This window comes from Bicyclus anynana, chromosome 27, assembly GCF_947172395.1.
Source record: "Bicyclus anynana chromosome 27, ilBicAnyn1.1, whole genome shotgun sequence".
Taxonomy (NCBI): domain Eukaryota; kingdom Metazoa; phylum Arthropoda; class Insecta; order Lepidoptera; family Nymphalidae; genus Bicyclus; species Bicyclus anynana.
In genome coordinates this window covers 6867420-6893777 of record NC_069109.1, presented here as the reverse complement: position 1 = coordinate 6893777, position 26358 = coordinate 6867420, and the positions used below count along the sequence as shown (strand labels likewise).

At 35.6% G+C, this 26358-nt stretch overlaps 1 protein-coding gene across 2 annotated transcripts; it reads right to left on the bottom strand.

Moving 5' to 3' along the window:
• LOC112046172 (4-hydroxybenzoate polyprenyltransferase, mitochondrial) lies at positions 1-26358 on the bottom strand. Of its 2 annotated transcripts, none has more exons than XM_052890234.1 (7): positions 26007-26358; positions 8148-8547; positions 7003-7178; positions 6280-6427; positions 5386-5579; positions 4664-4852; positions 1-3740 (listed from the first exon to the last, which is right to left on the bottom strand). In XM_052890234.1, exons 2-7 carry the CDS (start codon positions 8509-8511, stop codon positions 3558-3560), a joined length of 1254 nt encoding a protein of 417 aa, XP_052746194.1. In that variant the 5' UTR covers positions 8512-8547; positions 26007-26358; the 3' UTR covers positions 1-3557. The 2 variants fall into 2 exon arrangements, with proteins under 2 accessions (XP_052746194.1, XP_023938483.2); XM_024082715.2 differs by having other exon boundaries at positions 26030-26358.

The following is a 26358-nucleotide window of genomic DNA, read 5'->3' as shown; positions in this document are numbered from 1 at the left end:
TTACTTTATTGAAGTTCGGAATTAGGTTTGATATACCTACATACAAAGACATTTTATGCTATAGACATGTTAAGTCCCTACAAAATCACCGCAAAAAGTGAGCCGAATTTTTGCTGCTCCACTACAAGTTAGCCCTTGACTACTATCTCACCTGATGGTAAGTGATGATGCAATCTAAGATGGAAGCGGGCTAACTTGTTAGGAGGAGGATGAAAATTTCTTTTCTACACGACATCGTACCGGAACGCTTATTCGTTTGGCATTACGTCTTTGCCAGTGGGGTGGTAACTAGACCAATTAAGAAGAAATCGAAATCGGGATCGAACCCAGGACCTCTTGTAAATCTATTGCAACACGGAGACCGACATAAACAAAATATGTCTACCATAAGTAGAGCAATAATTAAAAAAAAATAATTAAAAAAAAAATATCTCTTTCGTTGCGATGGGACGAAACAGAGGTATATTTTAGATTTCGTTTTATCTCTTTGCAATTTTCAATGTTGTGGAGCGCATCTTAGGCCTACTGTATGCCTAGCATGCGACCAATGCCTTATCTTGTGGCGAGAAATAGACAAAATATCAACCAACTAGCGGGCGCCCGCGACTTTGTCCGCGTGGAATTCAGTTTTTCAAAAATCCCGCAATCTCCGTACAATTTTGGACCATCTCCTTTCAGCTAAATTGCCGCAAAATTGACAGTTTCATACAAAACTTTTATCTCCTATTTTATACTCTTGGGGGTAGAATTGATCAAAATCCTTTCTTAGCGGCTGCCTACGTCATAACATCTACCTGCATGCCAAATTTCAGGCCGATCCGTCCAGTGGTTTGGGCTGTGTGTTGATAGATCACTGTCTGTCAGTCACCTTTGAGTTTCATATATTTTTCATATATTTAGCGGCTCAACGCAACGAAATCAATATTTTTGGTTGCACTGCTATTGGGTTACATTTGTCTATTTCCCTTCATAAGTTCCGTTCATACGTCGTTTGGTCACATGCTAACCTACTGATGAGATTGTGGTCAAGCGCGAGCCTGTTTCATAAAAAAGAATATGAATAATGAATAAATGCTTATTTAAAATTATTTAAAATTTAAAAAAAATTTTTGGCAAAATTAAGAACCTGATTTGTACTATTACATCTCACACTAACGATAACCAACCAAAGTTTTTTTCTAACATTAATTAATAATTAACCAAATCACAGCCTATAAATAATAAAACCATTCAACTAATTATTATTAATATTAAACCTAATACCCAGGAGTCTAACTCACAACAAAATTCCCACCCAAATAAAAAATATATATAATCTATGGATTTGTGCGTAGACAGAGAAAGTAATAGATGAATAGATGGTGTCCATCACGTTTTTTTTTAAATAGAACAACTGTGGACTCTATAATATAATACTTTTAAGTTATTATGTAGTTATGTGTCGTGCTAACGAATAAATTATTTCTATTATATACTTATAACATACGAAAATGACGTCAGAATCGAATATCTTTTCACTCACGTCAATCAGTCTTCTATTTCTTTCTTTGTCTACGATACAGTGCGACAAGAATCTTTTGACACTATTAATCGATTTTTGACACTAATTGAATTAATCGTAGGTACTTAATAGTCGCAGTTACAGCTCTTTAATAACGCCCGACGCAAAAAAGAGGGGTGTTATAAGTTTGACGTGTCTGTCTGTGACGCCATAGCCCATGAACATGCCATGAACGGTTGAAGCAATTTCAATTTAGTTTTTTTGTGTTAAAGGTAACTTATGTGCGTTTAAAAGTTGTGGGGGTTGAAATCCAATTTTTCATGACCTTTGGGGGTTTTTCAAAATGTTTAATTTCATATTATAAGATACTAGGAGAGATTCCCTGATATAGATGATTTTTTATATGTATATGACCCATAAACTGATAAAAATTTTGCAGAACTCATAAACTGTCAAAAATTTACAGAATTTGACTTTAGTACCGATTTTACCTAAGTGCCAATAAAACCATGCCACACTGTACAATAAAGATATACCCAATCAAAAAGGTCAGAACCCAAAATGATTATCTTAGATAATTTTTTTTTACAATATTATGTACACAATGAAATAATAATTTATAATATAATACAATTACTTAACCAATATCAACATTCTACTATCTATTAAAAAAACTAGGAATTTGGTACTAGGCACAGAATAAAAAAAAAACTATTTTACGATTTACAAAATAGAAAAATATGAAAACAATTTTCGATATTAAACTAATAAAAGTGCAAAAAAAAATTAATATTAATTAATATTATTCTTTTCAAATATTCTTATAAATTTTAAAGTATTCTTTTCAAATACTGTTTATTTCACAATTAAAAAAATAAGGCGTTTTTATTATAATACCAGTAGTATTACAATCATATTGTATAGCGACATCTATAGGAAAATATTGGAACATTAATGTCATTCATAGATGGCACTTTTTAAGGACAAAACATTTATATTTGACAAATGTCGTCATATCTCAGACCAATTACCATTCACCTACAAAATTGTCTGTCGTTTTTTGATGGGGACGAGGTAAACTCACACATCGAAAATATTCAACACTAATAAATATATTTTCTTTACACTAACACACAACTATACATTTTAAATCGTAATACACACACGTGTACGTGTAATTGTAACACAGTGAAACATCGATTTTATAGACGCAGTTTGTATGAATACGTTAGATCATGATCATTTAGTTTTGATAGAGGGGTAACCTTTAGCGAGGCAGGTTCAATAGGTAATTGATCTAAGCGTCAGATGCTTGGTTTGTATTGTATATATTTTAAGTTATTGATTATTTAATGGCAGATGAGATCGCAGTAAATCGGTAATTCGTGGTAGATTAAGAAAACTATGACGTCACGCGGTTTTTTACTCCAAATATACACACATTGTGTCAACTATTTAAGTTTATACCCTCAGTGACAACTTCATGACATTTGGTAATAATTTCATGACAGATTCTCTAATAATTTCATGACATATTCTCTAATGATTTAATGACAGACAGATCTACTCACACTGTTGGTATGAGCATGATATAGTATTTTTTTTATTCTTTACAAGTTAGCTCTCACCTGACGGTAATTGATGATGCAACCTAAAATAGAAGCGGGCTAACTTGTTAGGCGTTATGATGAAAATCCACACCCATAACACTGTATTGCGGAGATATTGAGGTTTCATTCAACCAGCACCTTCATGACATTTGGTAATATTTCCATGACGCTCGAATATATTCATGACGCACGGATCTATTAATTCTACTGGCATTAAACAGCACGCTATATTATTGCGGAGTTATTGGGGGTTCAATCCACAATTACATGAAACTTGGTAATCATTTTATGACAGATGGTAATCTATCCAACACTCACTTAAGTGAAAGAACTTTAACCTTGGCTTTTTTTAGCTATAACAATTTCATGACAAAAACGCGTGACGTCACACTATTCGTTTAACAAAGTTCGCAGCGTAATTAAATTACAAGCTTATTTATTTAATATTAGCTAAAAAAGCAGCTTCTGGCAACACTTAAATCCTCTTTGCCTGTATTCTTTTGTCTATTGTCTATGTATCGGTGGTAACCGCCGCCTAGTATGCCCAACAATATAATAAGACCTACCATAGAGTTCGATTTGAACTTTTTTGCGCAGTCGTCAGGGTTTTCTGTGTTCAGTGTGTATATCTGTAAAAGAAAATAAATTACTTATAATTTATTATTAAAGAGCGATGTAGTCAATTATAAAAAAATCTATATCTAGATCTGGTAATAAAAAAACAGTTTATAAGGTGTATTATCCCACAGACTTTATGAAAATCTGTAATTAATGGTCTATATCTTTTTCAATATAAAAATACTATTTGTAAAAAGTACTATTTTTCTATTTAGTATTCACTTCAAAAGTATAACTTAGTTATTTAATATTGTTTCTTGTTGCTAAAACTACTGACACGTGTTAAGTTTAAAACTCATCTATCACTGCTGACACGGACCGGCTGCGTATCGCCTCGCCGTCCACGTTCGTTGAATGTGAGCTTACGTCTTTTCTTACGGTCCGAGGGCTGGTGAATATTTTGAAGTGGGTATTTGAGTCAAGTTAAAAACTTGTTCGATACCTTTCCTACGCTATCCTAACTCAGAACTGGCAGGAAAATACATGACAAGCTTTCAACATGCCTCAAATAACTATCAAAAATATCCAATACTACCTTACCGACAAAGACGTACCTCAAAGCACTTTAGCGTTCCGGTACAATGTCGTGTAGAAATCGAAAGGGGTGTGGATTTTATCCTCCTCCTAACAAGTTAGCCCGCTTCCATCTCCTATTGCATCGTCACTTACCATCAGGTGAGATTGTAGTCAAGGGCTAAATTGTAAAGAATTAAAAAAAAATACAAAGTGACGTAAGAATGTTGCCCAGAGGCGAGGCGATTCTGTTATTATATATTTCGCGTCCGAGGGGCTATAATGAGTTATATGCGTACCTGTGCAGTAGCGTGTACCGCGTAAGTAACTAAGTCGGCGCGCCGTGAGCGACGTGAGTTAGTCCGCAGGCGAGGGGTTTCTGTAACGTGTCCGAGACGTTATAATGAGCTTTATGCCTTACCTGTGTACCAGCGTGCGCGGCGTAAGCAGCTAGCGCGGCGTAGTACGGCGCGGACAGCTCTGCCGCGTGGCCTGCGAGCGCTAGCCCGCACAGGCTGAGCGCCAGGGCTCCGCTGAGGGCCGGCTTGGTGTGTGCGCCGAAGGTTAGCGCCGTCGACTTGATGCCTAACCGAGCGTCGTCGCGCTTGTCCTGCGAAAAACACATACAACATGTAACAGAAAGAAAGAAAGAAAGAAAGAAAGAAAAGAAAGAAAAGTTTATTCAGAGTACACATCATACAAAGAAAAGAGAGAAAAAAAACAATAAATTAAATACATTGCAACTTGCATGATGTGATCCTAAAAGGGTCTCCACTCAGCATATTGCAGTGTCCGTAACAGTAAAGTTAATATTTGTTATAACATGATGAACCGCGATAGCTCCGTGGATATGACTTCTACCTTCGATTCGGAGGGCGCAGGTTCGAATTCAGTCCGAGCATGCACCTTCAACTTGTCAGTTTGTGCATTTTATGAAATTAAACATCACGTGCCTCAAACGGTGACGGGAAAACATGGTGAGAAAACCTGCTTACCTGAGAATTTTCTTAATTCTCTACGTGAGTGAAGTTTGCCAATCCACATTGAGCCAGCGTGGTGGACTTTTAGCCTAACCCCTCTCATTCTGAGATTCGAGCGCAGCATTGAGCCGAATATGGGTTGATAATGATGATGATGACTTACTTGATGCGCGTATATAGTATCGTACAGCACGGTCCAGGATAAAGCTGACAGATACAGCGGCACGCATATAGTCGGCTCGATGTAGCCCTGTATAGCCGAGTAGCCGAGCAAGGCTCCCCAGTTGAAAGTGGCTCCCAGAAATATTTGCGGGTAGTTTGTGAATCTCTTCGCTAGCGGGTACGTGATGACTAGAACTGTGATAGAAAATTGTGAAATAAATTACATGGACAGTAGTCCTTAGGCCTTATTGACCACACTGCTCAAACTTTGAGTATGTGTTATTCATAGGTCGAGTGGAACAAAACTATGAATGAGGAAAAACGAAAACTATGAAGGAGGTATGAGGTAGATCTATCTGACAATTGTCCACCAAGGTGACTAATTAATCCTACTAATATTATAAACGTGAAAGTTTGTATGGATGTTTGTTACTCTTTAACACTGTCACTACTGATGTGATTTGGTTAAAATTTGGAATGGAAATAGATTTTTACTCTGGATTAACACATAGGCTTCCTACTAATATTATAAACGTGAAAGTTTGTATGGATGTTTGGATGTGTGTTACTCTTTAACGCCACAATTACTGAAGCGATTGGCTATGGAAATAGATTTTACTCTGGATTAACACGGTTCCCGAAAGTGTTGTGAAAAACTAAATTCCACGCGGAAGAAGAGCGAAGTAATAACTAGCTTTTAAATGCTAAGATGCTGCATGGTCAGCACTTTACCAAAATACATCAAAACCGGTTCAGCAATTTAACAGTCAATGGTAACTGATAGACGGACTATCGCATTTATAATATTTAAAAATCAAAAAACATTTTTCTGTTTAATCTATTTTAAACAACTTCATGACACATGGTAATAATTACATGACGATAATCTACTCACTCATGCTACTTGCTCCCAGCAGCACGCTGTAGCAGTTCAACTGCAACAGCACAGCCAGGCCGAGGCTCAACTGCACAGCGAGGAAACCAACTGCCTGCCTCTCTGTAATAGCTCCTGATACTAAGGGCCTGTTTTTTGTTCTTTCTACCTGTATCAAACAATATTTTATTAATCTAAAGTAATGTTGTAAAAATATTTTATTTATATACAACATTTAACCAATCTAATCTAAACTGAGAAGTAAGATTTGATTTTTTGTTATTTTGTAATTGTATGTATTGTATAAGTTCTAAAACTACTCAACTGATTTTGAAAATTCGCAGTTGTTGAGGAGGAAATAGATAAAGTGGCTTGAGTGCCACAAAAACAGTATGGCCGTCCAAATTATTAGATATCAGACTGCACATTCCGCTTAGAACGCTACGACTGGCTAATATAATATAGTAATACACCAACTACTATGCTATGAGAGACGCTACATCAGTGGATGTACAGGGCCCGAAACGAACTTAGCCGTCATTTGATCGGATTATGATCTAGAGACTGTTTTTCAACATGAAAGGAAGGAAAATTGGGCAGAATTGGGATCCACCATTATATAATGATTTCTATAAGTTCAGTCTACTATCACCCATAAAAAAACACAAACAACCGTTCCAAAAACTTCATGACACTTGGTAAGCAGTTCATGACGGATGGTAATCTTTGATATGAAATGCTCACCTTGGCGTCAATGTCTCTGTCCCACAGGTCGTTGATGGTGCACCCAGCGCCGCGCATAAGGCCGGCACCTGCCAGGAACAGCGCTGCAGTGTGAAGGCTGGTGCTGAGTGGAACATTGCCGGGCAGGGAGCCCAGCGCGATGGACCATGAGCACGGCCAGTAGAGGAGGTACACGCCTGGAGAACATTCGAAGTCAAAGTTAATAAAAACTGAACAATTATATTTTTTTTTTATTACGTTAGACCTCGATAACGACTTCAGCAGCTGAACTATTCACTACCTTTGAGTAAATTTAGTAGATATACATGAAATTTAACAACTAGCTATTGTAAGTGATTCTTAAGTCATATGATTTCATATTCAATATTAATTTATTTCTAATTGATCAAAATTACTAGCCAGTGCTTTTGCCATTGTGATGTTCGTTAACAATGAGCTTTACAGATATGAAGTGTGATTGTTATTGATTTGATGTTAATTACATTATGTGGCTGGTCCTGAATGAATGAGGATAACGAGGAGACAGAGAAAGGGGAGATCGTTAAGGGAGGCCTATGTTGAACAAGCTACTAATTATTTAGGATGTAACTATATAAAAATGTAACCAACCAGCAGTAATAAAGGCTTATTTCATTTATTTTAAATTAGGTGGCTAATAGACTAAAGTTAGTGTATAAGCCAATCTGACTTTGATGTTCATAAGTGTCATGACAATTGCATGACACTTAGTAATCATCTCATGACAGTTGGTAATCCACTCTACTAACTAGTCACTAGTTACCAAACTACCAACAAAGGTGTACCGCCAAGCAATTTAGCGTTCCGGTGCGATGTCATGTAAAATCCGAAAGGGCTTTTCATCTACTTCCTACCAAGTTAACTCGCTTCCATCTTAGATTGCATCATCACTTACCATGGAGTAATTATAGTAAAGGGCTCGCTTGTAAATAATAAAAAAAAAACCTCTTCCAGTGAAAGATTTATTAAAATTGGCAGATTTCTCAGAAAAATAAACAGTCAGACAAAAATTTCAAAAAAAGCTTGTTTGTGTATATCCTATAAATAAGCAAATGAAAAAACACAATTATTTTGAAATCACAGTTAATTTTTTTTTAATTAATTTATTGTGACGTCAAAGAACTTACCTATAGGTTTATCCCATCTTGACAATTTGATATATGGATCAACATTTTTCCTCCAAAACTTTGATAAACTCCTGTTTATACTTTTATTGTGTGCCAATTTCTCAATTTCAATTTTCTCTATGACTATTTTTGGTGTAGATGTCTCCATAACAACTTTTTGTCTATGGTGGTCGCTTTGTGTAGAATGGACTCTTATGTTCTTAAGAAATAATCTATTTTCAAATAATCTTTGGTTTTTAAAATACATATTGCCACATGGACAGGTTTTTATCCATATAGAATTATTTATATACCTCTTTGAAGCATATTTCATTATACTTTTGATATCAAGCATTTTATAACTTCTTATGCATGTGTTTAACATTTTTGATCATTTATTGATTAACTCTATCTTTTCTATCTGTAATAAAAAATGTTAAGATTATATTAGATAGTAATCCACATTAAAAATTACCTTCACTCATCTGTATTATGGATGAAAAGTGTTTTATATGTTAAAAAATATATTGCGAAGAAGTTGCCTAAAAATTTCCAGGCCAAACTATTATTAACTATCACTAGTGATCGTTTGGCTATGATTTCATAAAAAAAAACCTAGCCAAAATTCGCTTTAAGTTATGTGCACTTCTTCCCTATGCCTACCCTAGCCTACTCCCATATTAGACCTACCCAACCCTATTCTACTCTATTCCTACCCTTTCCCCAACTAAACCCTACTCTTACCCTACCCTATCCCTTTTTTATGTATTATTATGTAAGTACTAACAGAAGTCTAACGCCAGAGGGCGTAGTGTTGTAAACATCAAGTGACGGACGCTCCGTATTAAAAAATCTATATAAATTCATAATTGAGTGCTAACACAGTGTTTTTATCTAAATACAGTGCAGTTACCAACATATTACGGATTGAAATAATCTGTCCTTAACGAAACTAATTATTTAAGTGCCGAACTTGTGCAAAAGAAGTGATCGATTAACTACATCAATACGTGTAATCCTATAAAAACTCAACGTAAATAATAGTGTATATAAACAGTGGTTTCTCGAAAGTTACTTAGAAACATAAAAAGTGAAAAATTAAAACAAAAGAGTCTTGATTTACGTCTAACATAACCTCGAAGATCCGTTATTTTGCTGGCTATTACAAATACAACCTTACAACGCCATCTATTGACAGCAAGACTAACTATCAAGCAATAACAGCTAATAACGCTGACAGCTGCGTGTCAGATTTGTCATTGTCAAAATAATGTCATTACAACGCGAGGCGTCAATGTCAATGTCAATGGAACTGTCATCATTGTTGAAGGAATTAAGAGTAGATATTATTACTTCCCACTTTAATGTTCATAATGGCTCAGATAGTCCAATGGAACAGCAGGAGTGTTAAAAATAAAAAAATCGAAATAACCACACTCATAAAACACCACCATCCCGTCATAGTTGCCCTCTCTGAGACATGGCTGAGGCCTGAGTCTTCTTTCAGAATTCCGGGCTTCGCCTGTCTTCGGGACGACAGACATGATGGACATGGTGGTTGTGCATTACTCATTAAAAAATCCCTAGTATATTCTCAAATTCCCCTGTCTATAAATTCACAAAATATTAACATAGTTGCAGCTCGAATTTTAAATAAAACATTTGTTTCTATCTATATACCTTATCCTAATAATAATATCAAAGATGAATTAGTATCTCTGCTCCTTCAACTCCCTACACCTCTAATCTTATTGGGAGATTTTAACTGCCATCACATCTCTTGGGGCTGCTATTACAGTGACTCTTTTTCTAATGTACTTATTGATATATTTGATAGAATTAATGTGTGTATACTGAACGATGGATCCCCAACTCGCAGGGTTTACCCTGGTCAAGATCCTAGATCAGCTGTAGACTTGTCAGCTTGCCCACCAGATATTGCCATATCAACATCTTGGAAGGTATTACCACACACACATGGAAGTGACCATTTCCCAATTGTAATATCATTAGATCAATATGTAACACCTGTCTTACCCCCTAAACCCCTCTTAAAGTATAGACTCAATAAAGTAGATTGGAAACTGTATGGAAATTCTGTGGAAACCTTTTTGTCAAGACTTGAACCCAGAACCTCTGGAACCTTGCAAAGGTATGATCTGTTTCAGCAAGCTATATTAAGTGCTGCTGAAACTCATTTCCCCCTAAAACAAAACTGCCAAAAGTTTCTGTCTCTGCCCTGGTGGGATTCAGAGTGCACAACAGTAATACAAACAAGAGATGAGTCAGAGACTACATATAACAATAGTATGACTCCAGAAAATTTCATTGCTTTCCAAAAAAACTCTGCCAAATCTAGAAGAACCCTTTCTAAAAAGAAAAAAAATGGTTGGAAAGGCTTTTGTGAGAGTTTGTCTCCTAGATCCCCTTCAGGTCTAGTCTGGAAAAGCATTAAAAGATATAGAGGTTCTAAAAAGATGGATTCCCCCATAACTAACGATCCAGCAATGTGGATACACAAATTTGAATCACAATTAGCCCCGCCATTTGTCCCAGACCTGGCATATTTCCCAACCTCTAACAATTTTAGGAATTCAGACAGACTTGACAAAGAATTTTCATTTGAAGAACTCCAGATAGTATTAGGAGCTGTTCGAGATTCCTCTCCTGGAGAAGATGGAATCCCATACTCGTTTCTAAAAAATTTAACTGTCAATGGCAAACAACATTTACTTGACTTACTAAACAATATATTTATAACGGGAAATATTCCACAATCCTGGAAAACCCAAATTATCATTCCCATTCTGAAGCCAGGTAAGGACCCTGCTGAGCATAACTCCTATCGCCCAATTGCTCTATCATCCACTCTCTGTAAGGTACTAGAACACATGATTAAGAATAGACTAGAATGGTTCGTAGAAAGCCGAGACATGTTGGGAAAGACCCAATTTGGCTTTCGTAAGAGTAGAAGCACAGCTGACAGTCTAAGTATGCTCGCTACCAATATACATCTTGCCTTCTCAAGAGGGGAATACCTGGTAGGTATCTTTCTGGACATAAGCTCTGCATATGATAGTGTTGATCTTCCTATACTCAGGCGTAAAATGCTTAATCTGAGTATTCCTGCGAGGATTGTACACTTTGTCATGAATTTATTCATGGATAGGTCTATCAAAATTCGTGTTAATGAAGAACTTAGGCCCCCCAGAACTGTGTGGAAAGGCCTTCCTCAGGGATCTGTCCTTAGCCCATTGCTATACAATATTTACACTAGTGATCTAGAATTAGCAGTTGACAGTTTTTGTAACACACTACAATATGCAGATGACCTGGCTCTATACTCCTCAAGCAATTCAATTAGTGAAATATCCATACAGCTAAACTCTGCCATGCATTACCTGAGTATTTGGCTATCAGAACACGGATTAACTCTCTCTGCGTATAAAAGTAAAGCAGTAATTTTCACTAGAAAAAGAACAATTCCAGACCTAGAAATAAGGTATGAAGACCAGATCATTCAGATGGACTCCTCAGCTAAGTTTTTGGGCGTTATATTTGATTCAAAGTTAACAGGGTCCCAACACTTCAGTTATATTGCTGAAAAGAGTGAAAAAGGAGTTAACATAATAAGAGCTCTGTCTGGTGTATGGTGGGGTTCTCACCCATACTGCCAGAAGCTTTTATATAATGCACTTATCAGAAGCCATTTTGATTATGGTTCCTTTATATTTGAACCATGTAATAAAGAAGGGCTGGAAAAGCTTAACTTGGTGCAAACAAAGTGTCTTCGCATAATTGTAGGAGCCATGAAATCCTCCCCCAATGCAGCTTTGATGGTAGAGTGTGTTGATCCCCCCTTAGATCTGCGGAGACAATACTTATCAGATCGGTATGTTTCTAAATTGATTCAAGTAAGTTCACACCCTCTATTACCTTATTTAGAGTCTCTTTCACATAAGGTTAATATTGACAACTATTGGGTAAATAAGGATCCCCCTAGACTTGTCAGGAGTTATAGGCGATGCAAAGCATTACCTCAACCAATATCTCAATCACCAGCGCCTCCCATTTTTAATTGTAGTTTTGATGCCCTTATCTTCAAGCCTAATGTCTTGTTAGATCTTGGTATATCCAAAAATGACAGAGAAGCTAATAGAAAACTATATCAAGTCTTAGGAGAAAAATGGATGGGATGGACCATAATATTTACTGATGCCTCCAGATTAACTACCAACGGAAATGTAGGCTCAGCCGTGTGGATACCGAAGTACAATGTAGTGCTCTTATTTAAAAATCCTTGTCAGACATCGGTATTCACCGGTGAAGCTATTGCCATTCATGAGGCGGTACAATATGCCAAATCCCATAGCCTAACTAAAATATTGATACTTTCCGATTCAAAAAGTTGTTTGCAGGCTATATCAGGCAACATCTTTAAAAGCAGCAATAATAGCTCCCAGATAATTATTAACATCAAAGAAGCACTACATTATTGTTGTGTTAATAATTTTGAAATAGCTTTAGCATGGATCCCTGGACATAGTGGTGTGCCGGTAGGCCGTTGATGACGAAAATAAATAAAAAAAAACAAACTACGGCAATTAAATAATTAAAATTTAATAATTTAGGTTTATCCCTTAAATAGCTCGTCGGAGGCACACAAATTTTTAAGGTCGTGGTCCTTGATATATCTACTAATCTTTGACGTTGCCGTGCGAGGTACTCCCCTGTGGTGGCCGAGATGTGACGTGGCAGCAGGAACGGGAGCAAGGCGGATACTGGAGCCGGCCCTGGACGGTGATGACGAAGATGGTGACGCGCAGATGCGTGAATTTAACTTGAGTAGCTTTGTGACTCGGCCTGACTTGGTCGTCCTAAGCCGTACGTGCCTGACCTAAGCCGTACGTTGCTCCCTAAATCGGGAATACTGCACTCGCGTATTTAATTAACTAGTTGTAATAATTATATTTCTCCGCGACTGACTAAGGCGACTGTCACGAAGTAATTGGAGTTGGACGTGTGCAGTCTCTAATGACGAGGCTACCACACTGAAGTCAATTCGCGATCTAGCTGCAGACCGGCAGCAGCGGGGAGTGCCCGGGCGACGGGCGCGGAGCGCGCAGCACATCGTACTTATTTTATTATATGTCGCTAATAGCTTGCTATCAATGAATTATTTATATTAAAAGGTTATATTTATGTACCATTTCGGTACATTACCCCCTCGTCCATACAAGGATTTTATTTTAAGAATAAAATCCGCATTAAATACTCAGTATCAATCCTTTACCTTATCCTTTCATACAAACTTCCATACATCACCTTTCACGAAAACGGTTTATAACTTAAGCGTTACAAGTCGCAATCTTTCATTTAAGAAGTCACAGCTATGCTACAGCTGATGACTTATAGCAAAGAATGTTTTATGATTGTTATAGGGACGAGTGAATGTAATGTAACTTATGCAGGTATAAATAATGTAAATAATAATGATAAATATGCTATGATATAAAGTTAAATTAATGTAATTAGGTATAATAATATTAGTTAATATATAACAAATGAAATTTTAAGGTATTAATTACTACTTATTTTTAAATCTTTAATATGCCAAGTGCCCAAGTTATTTCCGGACATGTCTTCTAGTATGTATACAAGCGGCGATAGTTTTGTAATAACTCGACACTTAATGTACTTTGGGGCCAATTTTTTACTAAAGAATTTGTCTTTATCAGACAGGACATAAGTTCTTTTATAAACGATGTCTCCTACATTAAATTCGTAAGCCTTTCTGCGCGAGTTATACTTTTGCGTGTTTTTCGCGTGGGCATGGAATAAAGTTTTTTGTACTTCATCAAATATGTTGCTCATACATCCACGGTTTTCCGCATATAAGTCTCTTGGCATAAATAAGACTTCGTCACCAATGTCGTTGTCGAGGTAGTGTGAACCACAAATAACTAGTTCTCGACCGAAAACTAAGAACGATGGTGTATATCCTGTAGCTTCATTGACAGAATTATTAATGGCAAATTGTACTGCAGGTATAAAGGTATCCCATGTACGATGATCTTTGTCAACAAATGTAGAAAGACACGTGATAATAGTTTTGTTATACCTCTCCACGGTATTAATTTGTGGGGTATATTTAGGTGTGTAAAATACATTAGGCACATTATATTTTTTGAAAAAATTTTTGGTAATGTTACTAATCAGCTGAGGCGCGTTGTCTAAAAAGATAGTTTGACAGACTCCGTAAATTAGAAATATTTGCTCTTCTAAAATTTTAACAATAATTTCAGAAGTTGCTCTTTTAATAGGAAAAATATGACAAAATTTCGAAAAACAGCAGGTTATTACTAAAATATAAGAATTTTGTTTACGAGTGGCGGGGAGAGGACCCATTAAGTCGAAACTAAGCATCTGATAGGGGCGTACGCACTGCTTAGGCCGACCCATTTCACCTAATGTTACGTGATTTTGTACTTTATATTGTAAGCAAGTTTGACATGAGCCTACGTAACTTGAAACATCACGGAACATGCCTGGCCAGAAATATTTAAGTGTAAGTCGTTTATAAGTTTTAAAAATTCCTAAATGGCCAGCAGTGGGTTCTTTATGATTTTCACCAATAATAGCCTCCCTAAGTTCTGATGGGACTACCTCTTTCCAAGAAAACTCATCAGTTAGGTGACATTTATTTTTAGTTATTCGAAAGAGACGATCATTTTTAATTTTGTAATTTGGAAAATTTTGAGGTTGTGTAATACAGTTGTTGTAAATATTTTTGTACCAATCGTCAGTAGTAGTTGCGACGGATTTTGCAGTAGTAATCGCTGAGACAGGTATGGCTCTAGACAAGGCGTCAGGAATTATATTGTCAGCACCACGACGGTGTTTAATTTCAAAATTGAATGCAGACAGACGTAGACCCCAACGCGCAAGACGACCAGTTGGATTGTTGATCGAGAGAAACCACTTCAACGCGCTGTGATCTGTGTACACGTTAAATGTTTTCCCATTTTCTATATAGCAACGCCAGTGTTTTAATGCTGTCAATACTGCTAAAGTTTCACGCTCAGTAATACTGTAGTTCTTTTCAGGTGCTGTTAATGATCGGCTCATATATGCAACAGGGTGTTCCTGACCATTTATGGTTTGCGTAAGCATAGCGCCTACCCCATAATTACTTGCATCTGTATGCACATCGAACGGTAAATCGTAATTGGGACATGATAAAACTGGAGCGGAAACTAAACGCTCTTTAAGTTTTTTAAAAGCTAAGTCAGCTTCTTCTGACCATTGAAAAGGTGGTGCATTCTTTTTATTAGTAGTAAGTTTATTGAGAGGTCCAGCAATTGTACTAAAATTTGGGACAAATCGGCGGTACCAAGTAGCAGTACCTAAGAATCGTTTTAACTCCTTGCGATTTGTAGGAGTTGGAAAATTAAGAATGGCCTCCACTTTATCAGGATCGGTTCGTAATCCGTGAGCATCAACAACATAACCTAAATATTTAAGTTGGCTTCGAAAGAATTCGCACTTCTTTAAGTTTATTGTTAAGTTAGCCTTACGTAATTTGTCTAAAACACGAATTAAAAGAGAGACGTGATCATCAAACGTTTCACTAACAATAATTATATCGTCTAAATAAACGAAGATACGGTGGTCAACATCACCTAATAAAGCGTCCACCAAGCGTTGTTGCGTGGCCGGAGCGTTGGTCAGTCCGTACGGTGTGGTTTTGAAACGAAACGTGCCTCTTGAATTCACATAAAACGCTGTTTTATCTCTATCTTCTTCAGCAATAGGAATCTGCCAGAAAGCTTTGGACAAGTCTAAACTGCTTAAAAACCGCGCATCTCGTAAATTATCCAAAATTTCCGATATATATGGAAGATTGTAAGCGTCGCGTTTGGTGACTGAGTTTAACTTCCTACTATCGAGGCAAAATCGAGGCTCTCCGTTTTTTTTATTTACCAAAAGAACAGGTGACTGCCAAGGACTCTCGCAGGGCTCGATCACGTCTAATACTAGCATCTCATCTACCTGATCAACAAGGATCTTTTGCTTTTCGGGAGAGAGCCTGTAATATCTCTGCCTAATTGGTGGAGAATCACCCGTATCGATGCGATGCGTGATTAGATGTGTTCGTCCTAACCCACGATTTGTAAAAGAAATGTCACAAAATTGCTCGATGACATTGTCAGCAATAGCTTTTTGAGTAAAATTTAGATTACTATAAGAATTTAACAATTTTGTTGATGTATTTTTAGCACTAAAGTCTGCCAGTGAAGCTGTAAAACTTAGTGTACTTAAGTATTTCGGACACAAATTAAAGGCTTTCCAAAAATCAATGCCTAATATAAGCGACAATTGTATTTCGGGAACAACTAGAGCCTCAATTATTTTGAATTTACCCTCAAAACTTATAGGTAAGTTAATAGTACCTATACTTTTCAAAACGTTTCCGCCAGCAGCAATAACTGACATATTTTTTCCGTTCTCAATAAGTTTAAGACCACGGCGTAATAATGGATCGTGAGAACCGTTACCAATAATTGTGACGGTTGCACCAGAGTCTAAAAGTCCTGACGCTTCGATGCCATTAATTTTAACATTAACGTAAGGTCTAATATCACCTAGAGGCTTATTTGGCAGAATTGTAGAAATTTTGTAACAGGCGAAAAAATTTTTAATAGTTGTTAACCAATTATTCCATTCCTGTTTATCTAGGTGACCTTTAATCATACAATTCTGCCTGTCTAGTTTTTTGGATTGCAAACGGGGCATTCTGGTTTTTTAACATTTTTTAAACCACACTTGAAGCAAACGACCTCCGTGTTTTTACAGTTCAAAAAACCATGGGTATTACTTCGACATCTGGGGCAATAAACGTTTTTAGTAGGGTTAGTAGTATTAATTTTAGTAATAGGATGTAAATATTTTTTATTAATATCATTGTTATTAGTGTTAGGTTTAGGATAATTAGATTGATTTTTATTATTAGTGTAAATATTATTTTTATTAAAATTAGAATTATAATTATTTTTAGTGTTTGAATCCTGCTTATAAGCAAACTCAGGCGCTAAAGTGTCTGAAGTAGCAGTAGTAGGTTCATGAAATTGTGATAATCTCGATTGAACATTTTCATAATTCCTACACAAAGTTTGTAGTTGATCAACCGAGGTAATTTGTGTAGAAGAAGCTAAAGTGCTGGCATAACAAGGGCGAATATTGTGTAAAATTATTTCTAACTTATCCTCCTCAGGTATAGTTTTTGACAGACGCGCGAACATGCCAGACAATATTGAAAGATAAATCGTAATATTTTCCGTTTTACCCTGTGTTCGAGCACGTATTTCGGACAATAAGCGATAATCAAAATCCGACTTATCAAAATCATGCCTTAAAAGGATGGTGAGCTCGTCCCAGGTCGATACCTGATCTTTTACACCGCGAAACCAATGCAAAGCATCGTCTACAAATATTTCGGTTGCGTATGAGAGTAATTTTACACCAGAAATATTGCGAGCAGTACTAAATTCGTTTGCTCGTTGAATGAAAGATCGCACACAAGTTTTACCGTTATATTTTAATTTTCCTATTTCTGATGAAATTCGCATACCACCTTCACACGTAACGCTAATATTTACGGGTGCAAGAGAAGACTGTGCATCCGAGCTAATATCAGCTATTGATAAAGGATCGATACTTTTCTTTTTTTAAATTTACAAGTTTCTCATACAATTCCTTAAATAAATCATTGCATTGTAATTTAGAATCTAATAACTCCTTGCTAGGTTCGATTCGATTGAGCCTGTGATACAGGTGATTTAATAAATTTTCAAACCGCGCTAAAACATTTTTATCGGTGACCTCTGTAGTAAATGACGAGTTAATTTTATCTAATAATTCTAAACAGCACTCCAAATCATCTTGAGGTTCGAGGTGACCGCATAAAATATCTTCAGGTGGATATAACTGACTCAGTTTATTAATTTGTTTCCTGAGATCAGCAACTGTACTAGCGGGAACTTCGCCTCTTACCGCAACCTCGTATTCCAACTCAGACTTTTGCAATGAAAAATACTTAATTGGATACGACATATTTAACAAGATTGAGAAAAAAAAATTAAAGTACAAAAAATAAAAAGAAAAAAAAATAATTATGAAAAAATTAAAATCCCAAAACCTAACAAATAATTATCCAAACAAAAATTAATAAATCGGGTATGTGTGGAATGGCACAAAAAAAATTAAATGAGAAAAAAAAATCTTCGTTCTGTTACAATCAATTTAACAGAACGCCCTGGTTTGATAATATGAATGAATGATATGAAATAATGATTTGCAACAAAAATAAAAAAGTGAAAAAAAAACAAAAAATAAAATGCAACTGGTGTGAACGCACCTTTAGTTTTAGTCTACTAGTCCTGAAGTACACAAAGATAATTATAACAATTAATAAATTTTAACAATAAGAAAAAAACATTTTAATAAGTTTTTTTTTGTTGACTGTACCACCAGTCAAAGTTTAATAATTTTAGAAATAAAAAAGAAAAGTAAAAATATGCACTAATTCGTCAAAATCGTCAACGATTACAAATAAAAGGACACTACGTTCACCTCAGTTACTGCAAACCAAAAAAAAAATCAAGCGTTTTACAAAAAAAACCATGCACCGTACAGATCTACTACTAGGCAACAAAAAAGAAAAGCAGATAAAACCACGTGGAGGGCGCCAGTGTGCCGGTAGGCCGTTGATGACGAAAATAAATAAAAAAAAACAAACTACGGCAATTAAATAATTAAAATTTAATAATTTAGGTTTATCCCTTAAATAGCTCGTCGGAGGCACACAAATTTTTAAGGTCGTGGTCCTTGATATATCTACTAATCTTTGACGTTGCCGTGCGAGGTACTCCCCTGTGGTGGCCGAGATGTGACGTGGCAGCAGGAACGGGAGCAAGGCGGATACTGGAGCCGGCCCTGGACGGTGATGACGAAGATGGTGACGCGCAGATGCGTGAATTTAACTTGAGTAGCTTTGTGACTCGGCCTGACTTGGTCGTCCTAAGCCGTACGTGCCTGACCTAAGCCGTACGTTGCTCCCTAAATCGGGAATACTGCACTCGCGTATTTAATTAACTAGTTGTAATAATTATATTTCTCCGCGACTGACTAAGGCGACTGTCACGAAGTAATTGGAGTTGGACGTGTGCAGTCTCTAATGACGAGGCTACCACACTGAAGTCAATTCGCGATCTAGCTGCAGACCGGCAGCAGCGGGGAGTGCCCGGGCGACGGGCGCGGAGCGCGCAGCACATCGTACTTATTTTATTATATGTCGCTAATAGCTTGCTATCAATGAATTATTTATATTAAAAGGTTATATTTATGTACCATTTCGGTACAGTGGGATATCTGGTAATGAGCAAGCAGACTTATGGGCTAAGGAAGCAGTTCAATCTGGACTTCCAACCTATAGTTCCATATATTGTAGTGATATTCTCCCCTTGGCTAAAACCTATTTGTTCAGAATGTGGAGTCGTAGATGGAATGAGCTAACCAAAGGCAAACACTATAGAAACATTCAACCTGATATACCCTGCAAACCCTGGTTTTTTAAATTTAAACATATTTCAAATAAAAGAACAACATCCGTTTTATGTAGATTGAGATTAGGACATGTATGTACGCCCGTATTCCTGAATAAAATCAGGGTGAGAGATAACTCGCTTTGTGAATGTGGTATTGACGAAGGCTCTGTTGAACATATTTTTTTCAATTGCATCAAACACCCGATATCATTATATGACTTAATACCCCCCAGTACTCCTCGCCCAATACACTTCCCTTCTCTACTCAGTTTCCCAAATCCTGCAGTACTGAAATGTTTATGTAAATATATAAATCTATATGATATTAAAATATGAATATACACTAACATGGTTCTATATGATGTTCGAGATACATATTTTATGTTAACCCTATAATCTGTAACCATTCCCTATTTTACTAATTAATACCTATTATATGTTGTGTTGTCTTGGTGTTTAGGTCTAACAAGCGGTATATATAAGAGCGGTCTCTACAAGAACTGAAAAGAAAGCGCAACGGAACAAACAACATGATGTCTTTTCCACTACGTTGACATTGGCGGAATTATTGCGAAACAATCGCAGTACAAAGTGCCATAGACAAGAAAGAAGAAGAAGAGTAGATATTATACGAGATATGCAAGAATCATTAAAAAGTATGGAATCTAGAATTACGCAAAATATAAATGAAAACATTGATATAAAATTCTCTAATATCCAGCTTCAAATCGACGATATTATACATACAAACCAAGACCAAGAAAAGCGCTTATCATTACTGGAAAAACAGGTCAGAATGCGAAATATTATATTCTTCGGCATCGAAGAAGGTGAACGATCGTACTATGAGCTGGAACAGAGAATTATGAACATAGTGAAAAATAGAATGAGTATACCATGTGAGAGAAACGAAATTGAAGTTGTAAGAAGAATTGGAAAAAAAACAGAGAACAAAATACGTCCTATAAATGTAACCTTTACAACATTTGGCAAAAAAATTAGTATTTTGAAAAATCAAAAATCTCTAAATGACTCTTCTATTTATATAAAGGAAGATTTCCCAGAAAAAGTCTTGGCTGTGAGAAAATCTCTTCAGGATCAATTGCAAAAAGAAAGATCAGAAGGAAAAAATGCAGTGCTTCGTTACGACAAAATAGTTATATTAAACAAGAATAGTTCTAACAATATTGTGAAAGATAAAAAAAAAAAGGGGGAACTTGAAATTTCACCTCAAAGCCAAACGGAACAAAAGGTTACGGGCATTATAAAAAAATACTCTGTGGCTAAGAAAAATAAACTATCGACAAACACTATTCCAAGCCAAAATTCTATGGATAAATATGTACAACCGAAAACATACAATCAAAAATTTGATTCAACTCTACATCATAATGAATAGCAACTACAGCACCTACAACCAACTCAATACAACACTACTCCCCTAAATAAAAATATAAAGCAAACAGACATGAACCTTATTTCCCCACGATGGCTGGTCACCATGGGGAAGAATGACCAATACCCCCCAAACTCTACAATAGACTACACCGAAAACTCTACCAAAAACTCTTTAAGGAAAGCAAAAATTAAAAATAATTTCTACTTGGGAACATTAAATGTCAGGACTCTTCTATCCCACAACCGTATAATAGAATTGGAAAATGCCCTTAAGTGTATAAAATGGGATGTCATAGGACTTTGTGAAACAAGGAGAGAAGGATTAAAAATTGAGGAACGTAAACAATTGATATTATGCTACAAAGGAAATGATTCTAGCGAATATGGGGTTGGATTCATTATTCATAAAAAGTGGAAAAACAATATATTAGAGTTTAAAGCCCCTAACGATAGAATAGCCATCCTTAGAATGCAACTCTCCGAAAAACAAACATTCTGCTTTATACTAGTCTATGCTCCAACACAGAAGGCTCATATGGATGAAATAAACTCTTTCTACACCTTATTAAGCAACATCTACACGGAGAGTAACCCCAACGAATATATAATAATCATGGGAGATTTCAATAGTAAAGTTGGCACGGACCTATCAGGATATTACAACAATGTAGGTCCACATAGATACGGAAAAACTAATGAGAGAGGAAAATTGTTAATGGAATTTGTTATAGAACACAACCTAAAAATAGTCAACACATACTTTAAAAAAAGAAAAAACAGAAAGTGGACATGGCAATCCCCATGCAAAAAATATAAGAATGAAATAGACTTTATAATAACAAAGCATATGAATATTTTTACAAATCTCGATGTAATAAATAATTTCAAATTCTTTACTGATCATAGACTCGTCCGTAGTTGTCTTAACATAAAACCAACCAGAAAAGTCAGAAAAGTCAATGCACTTAAACCAAACATATATGAAAATACAGAACACAACAAATTATATCAAGAAACTCTTAAAAAACAGTTTACAAACTGGAAAAAGGATTTAGACATGCAACAAAAATATGATAGTTTCATTAGAATTATTTCATGTAGTGCAAAAAAGACCCTACCAACAGAATCAAAAAAAGAAATGAGGCTTTCAGAATATACTAAAAAGCTAATTGAGCAAAGAAGTACACTTAACTATAATCTAAAAACAGAATTACAAAGAAAAGAACTAACAATACTAAATAAAAGAACTAAGAAGGCTATAAAAAAGGACATCAATGACTTTGAGAATGAAAATATAACCATACAATTGAAGGATAACTGCTCAATTCGTAAGATAGAACGTCAACTATTAGATAAATATGGGAAGAACTGGATGCCAAATTTAAAAAATCAGAGTAATAAGCTATACACCAATAGACTGGATATACTAGATACAGCAACAAATTTCTTTAGAACATTATATACATCCAGATATGTACCGAACACCTTACAAAATCAAACATATAAGTTACAATTAATGGGTGAGAATGAAACAGTGCCATTGATTATTAAAGAGGAAATATTAGATGCCGTCAAATCTTTGCAAAACAAGAAAAGTGCAGGCACAGACTACATCAGTGCTGAACTGTTAAAAATCGGAGTAGACGAACTTTTGGAACCTTTACAGAATATATTTAATGACATAATAGTCACTGAAAGGATACCAACGCAATGGTCTGAAACAGACATAACTCTTCTGTTTAAAAAAGGTGATCCCTCACAAATAAATAATTACCGACCAATAAGTATTATTTCAAATATTTATAAAGTCTTTTCAAAAATATTAGTCAAAAGAATTTCAACAGTATTAGAAGAACAACAGCCTTTAGAGCAAGCAGGTTTTAGAAAAGGATTTACCACAACAGACCACCTTCATACTTTAAACATATTAATAGAAACTGCAAAAGAATATAAAATACCACTATTTCTGGCTTTTATAGACTTCACTAAAGCTTTTGACTCTATTGAGCTTGAATACTTATGGAAGGCACTTATAACACAGGGAGTACAACCAAAATATGTACGAATTCTACAAACTATTTATAAAAATAGTAGAGCCAGGATAATCCTAGAGAAAGCAGGTGATTTCTTTAACATAGGGAGAGGCTTAAAACAGGGAGACCCTGCATCGCCGAAGCTATTCAACAGTGTTCTGGAAGAAATATTTAAACATTTAGAATGGGAAAATTACGGCGTTAAAATTAATGGAAGACATCTAACAAACCTAAGGTTTGCGGACGATATCATTTTAATTAGCTCGTCAGGAACACAATTACAACAAATGGTGACAGATTTAAACAAGCAATGTACTATAGTAGGACTAGAAATGAATGAATCCAAAACAAAAGTAATGTCAACTATCAACAATAATACCAATATTTATATCAATAACAAAATCATAGACAAAGTTGATAAATTTATATATTTGGGACAAACTCTGACACTAAACGATTACAATAATATGGAACAGATTATAGATAGACGTATAGAAAACGCTTGGAAAAGATTTTGGTCACTAAAATTTATTTTTAATAACAAAAAAATTAAAGTGGAGATGAAAGGAAGAGTTTTCAACTATTGTATTTTACCCATACTTACCTATGGCTCACAAACATGGTCATTAACAAAGAAAACTGCAATTAAAATGAAAGTTGCACAAAGGAAAATGGAAAGAGCAATATTAAATATTCGTCTTTTAGATAAATATACAAAAGAAGAAATCAAAAGGAAACTTCAAACAAAAGACGCAATAACTATGGCCATGAAAAATAAATGGAATTGGGCAGGACATATAATGCGAAGGAAGGACAACAGGTGGTCTACAGAAATTAATGCTTGGTGCCCAAGATATAACAAGAGAAGAAAAGGAAGACCATTATGTAGATGGAGAGACGACCTAGTAGAGTACATGGGCCCTACATGGCACCAAAAGACAAATCAAAAACTTTGGAGGAGTTTGGGGGAGGCCTTTGCCCGGAAATGGGATGGGTTATAAATTAAAATATATATATATATATATATATATATATGCATATATAATAATAGTAATAAATAAATAACCAGGCTATAATAAATAAATAAATAAAATAAAACTAACAGAAAATCATTTGTATGTGAGTATTAACAGAAAATATTTGTTTTTACATTTTTTTAAATTCAACTAAAAAAATTTACCATTTTCTTGTACTAACAATACTGAATACATAAAACAAGAATCATCCAATTTATCCAGTTGTTCAAAAGCGGTCACATTCATTTTTCAAAGTCTGTAGATCCAGAAATTCCCCCCCCCCCCCCCCCCTCCCCCCTCCCAACCTCACCAACTTTACTAAAAGTATAGACAACTTGCAATTGTGCCAGAGATCTTTAATAGGCAATGGCAATATTTATTTTATATGAACTGAACTATTTGTACAAGTGTTGGGACTAATTTATTTGAATGTTTTTCCCTATAAAACCAGTTGTAAGAGGAAAACATTATATGTAATACAATAATAGATTAATTTATTATTCATAAGTAAACTTCAATTAAGTATGAATTGCTTGTTATTTCTTCTGAACATTTTTTTTTCATTTTATTTAATGATTAAAAAACAACAGTATGGGTACTTAAAGCTAGTATAGCTAGTTTTGCTAGTAGTAATACTAAATGCCCCCTGGCTCACCAAACCAGCAGACATGCATGAGTATTTTGAAACGCCATCAGTCAAGGAAGAAATAACAAAAAATGCTATAAAACACAAAAGCAGACTGCAAGAACACACAAATAGTCTTGCCAAATGACTAATCACGTATGGTAAGACCAAAAGGCGAAAGCAATCCACTGTGCATGAGACAAGACGAATATCTTAGCATTCCATGGGTTCACTGTGCGGGTCTTCTGAGCAGAGTCCTGAACTTGTGACTACAGGATGTAGCGTTAACGATCGAACAAACGATCTATCAACACTCCCCGTTTTTGAGCTCTAGCTACTGAAAGGCTTATAGATTCACATATAATACAAATATTATATGTATAATATTCACACATGTACTCTATCATGACGACGTGAGTAAAGACCCCTATCCAGGAGCACCTTGCATCCAACCAACAAGAGCCTTGCTATTTCTATTGCCTCACCACACATATAGCAAGATTTTTCAGTGTGGTGGGCAGTAATACCCGAAAAAAGGACCACAACACGAAGAATCGCCTAATGGAGTGACCTTTAACTTGAAACATTATCTGCTATGAAAAATTCAGTTTATATCAAGTATATATCAAGCGACTGATCACTGATAGATGTAACTGAACACAAAAAAAAAGATACTTTGTAAAAACAATTCATGGCGCAGTGGTATGCACAGTGAATTTACAAAATGGAGCATAAGATCGTTGATCATATACTTTGACAGAATACTAATGTCTAGCGAGGCAGATCCTTATGTAATTAGTCTGAGGACATGGATCATTAATGCAGGCTGGTCGGCTTGGGGTGGTAATATTTATGACTTAACAGAGACTATAGCTTGGCAAGTTCCTCGATGACACTCCCATGATATGCGGGCGACGGGGGGAAAGGTCCGGTATGAGGACGTGCGCGTAGGGCATCGGGCGGGCCGGGAAGGGGTCCCGGCCCGCGCGAACCATCGTGAGAGTTCAGAACAAATTTGCCAAGCTATAGTGACCTTCTACTTAAAAATATAAGGATTTTGTTGAAAAAAAAACTTGTTTTTTTTAGCCAGATCAGGAATTCTAGCTAACTAAGTTATTAAGGTAATTGTTATTGCAATTCATGAAACATGACATAACAAATAACCTAACAAAATATTGATAACATTATATTGAATTACTTACTTTATATAAAAACTTTAACTGACCTTCTTGTTATATAAGAACGACGAAAGCGTAGAACAATGATCAAACTTTTTTTTTATATATATGTACACTGGTTTACATTGAACACTTTTTCAACTTTGTTTGCAAGGTTATTTTTTACACTGTCAAACAAAAAATTCACTTAATGTTCACAGTGCAGCACGAATCACATTAAATAATGCAAAACACTCATAGAGTGAACTTCAAACAACTTGTGACGCTTGTGTACATATTTTAACGAGATTTAATAAAATAAAAATTAAAATATCCTGCACTCATAAAATTGAATCAACCGCGGATTGACATTAATCATAGAGTACATTGAATATTT

Excerpts from the sequence above, each read along its gene's own strand:
- LOC112046172 (XM_052890234.1), bottom strand. The coding sequence starts at position 8,511 with ATGTTAAACACATGCATAAGAAGTTATAAAATGCTTGATATCAAAAGT. Across the intron at positions 7,179-8,147 it reads AAGATGGGATAAACCTATAG|GCGTGTACCTCCTCTACTGG; the intron begins GTAAGTTCTTTG and ends AATGTTCTCCAG. Across the intron at positions 4,853-5,385 it reads ATACTATATACGCGCATCAA|GACAAGCGCGACGACGCTCG; the intron begins GTAAGTCATCAT and ends TGTTTTTCGCAG.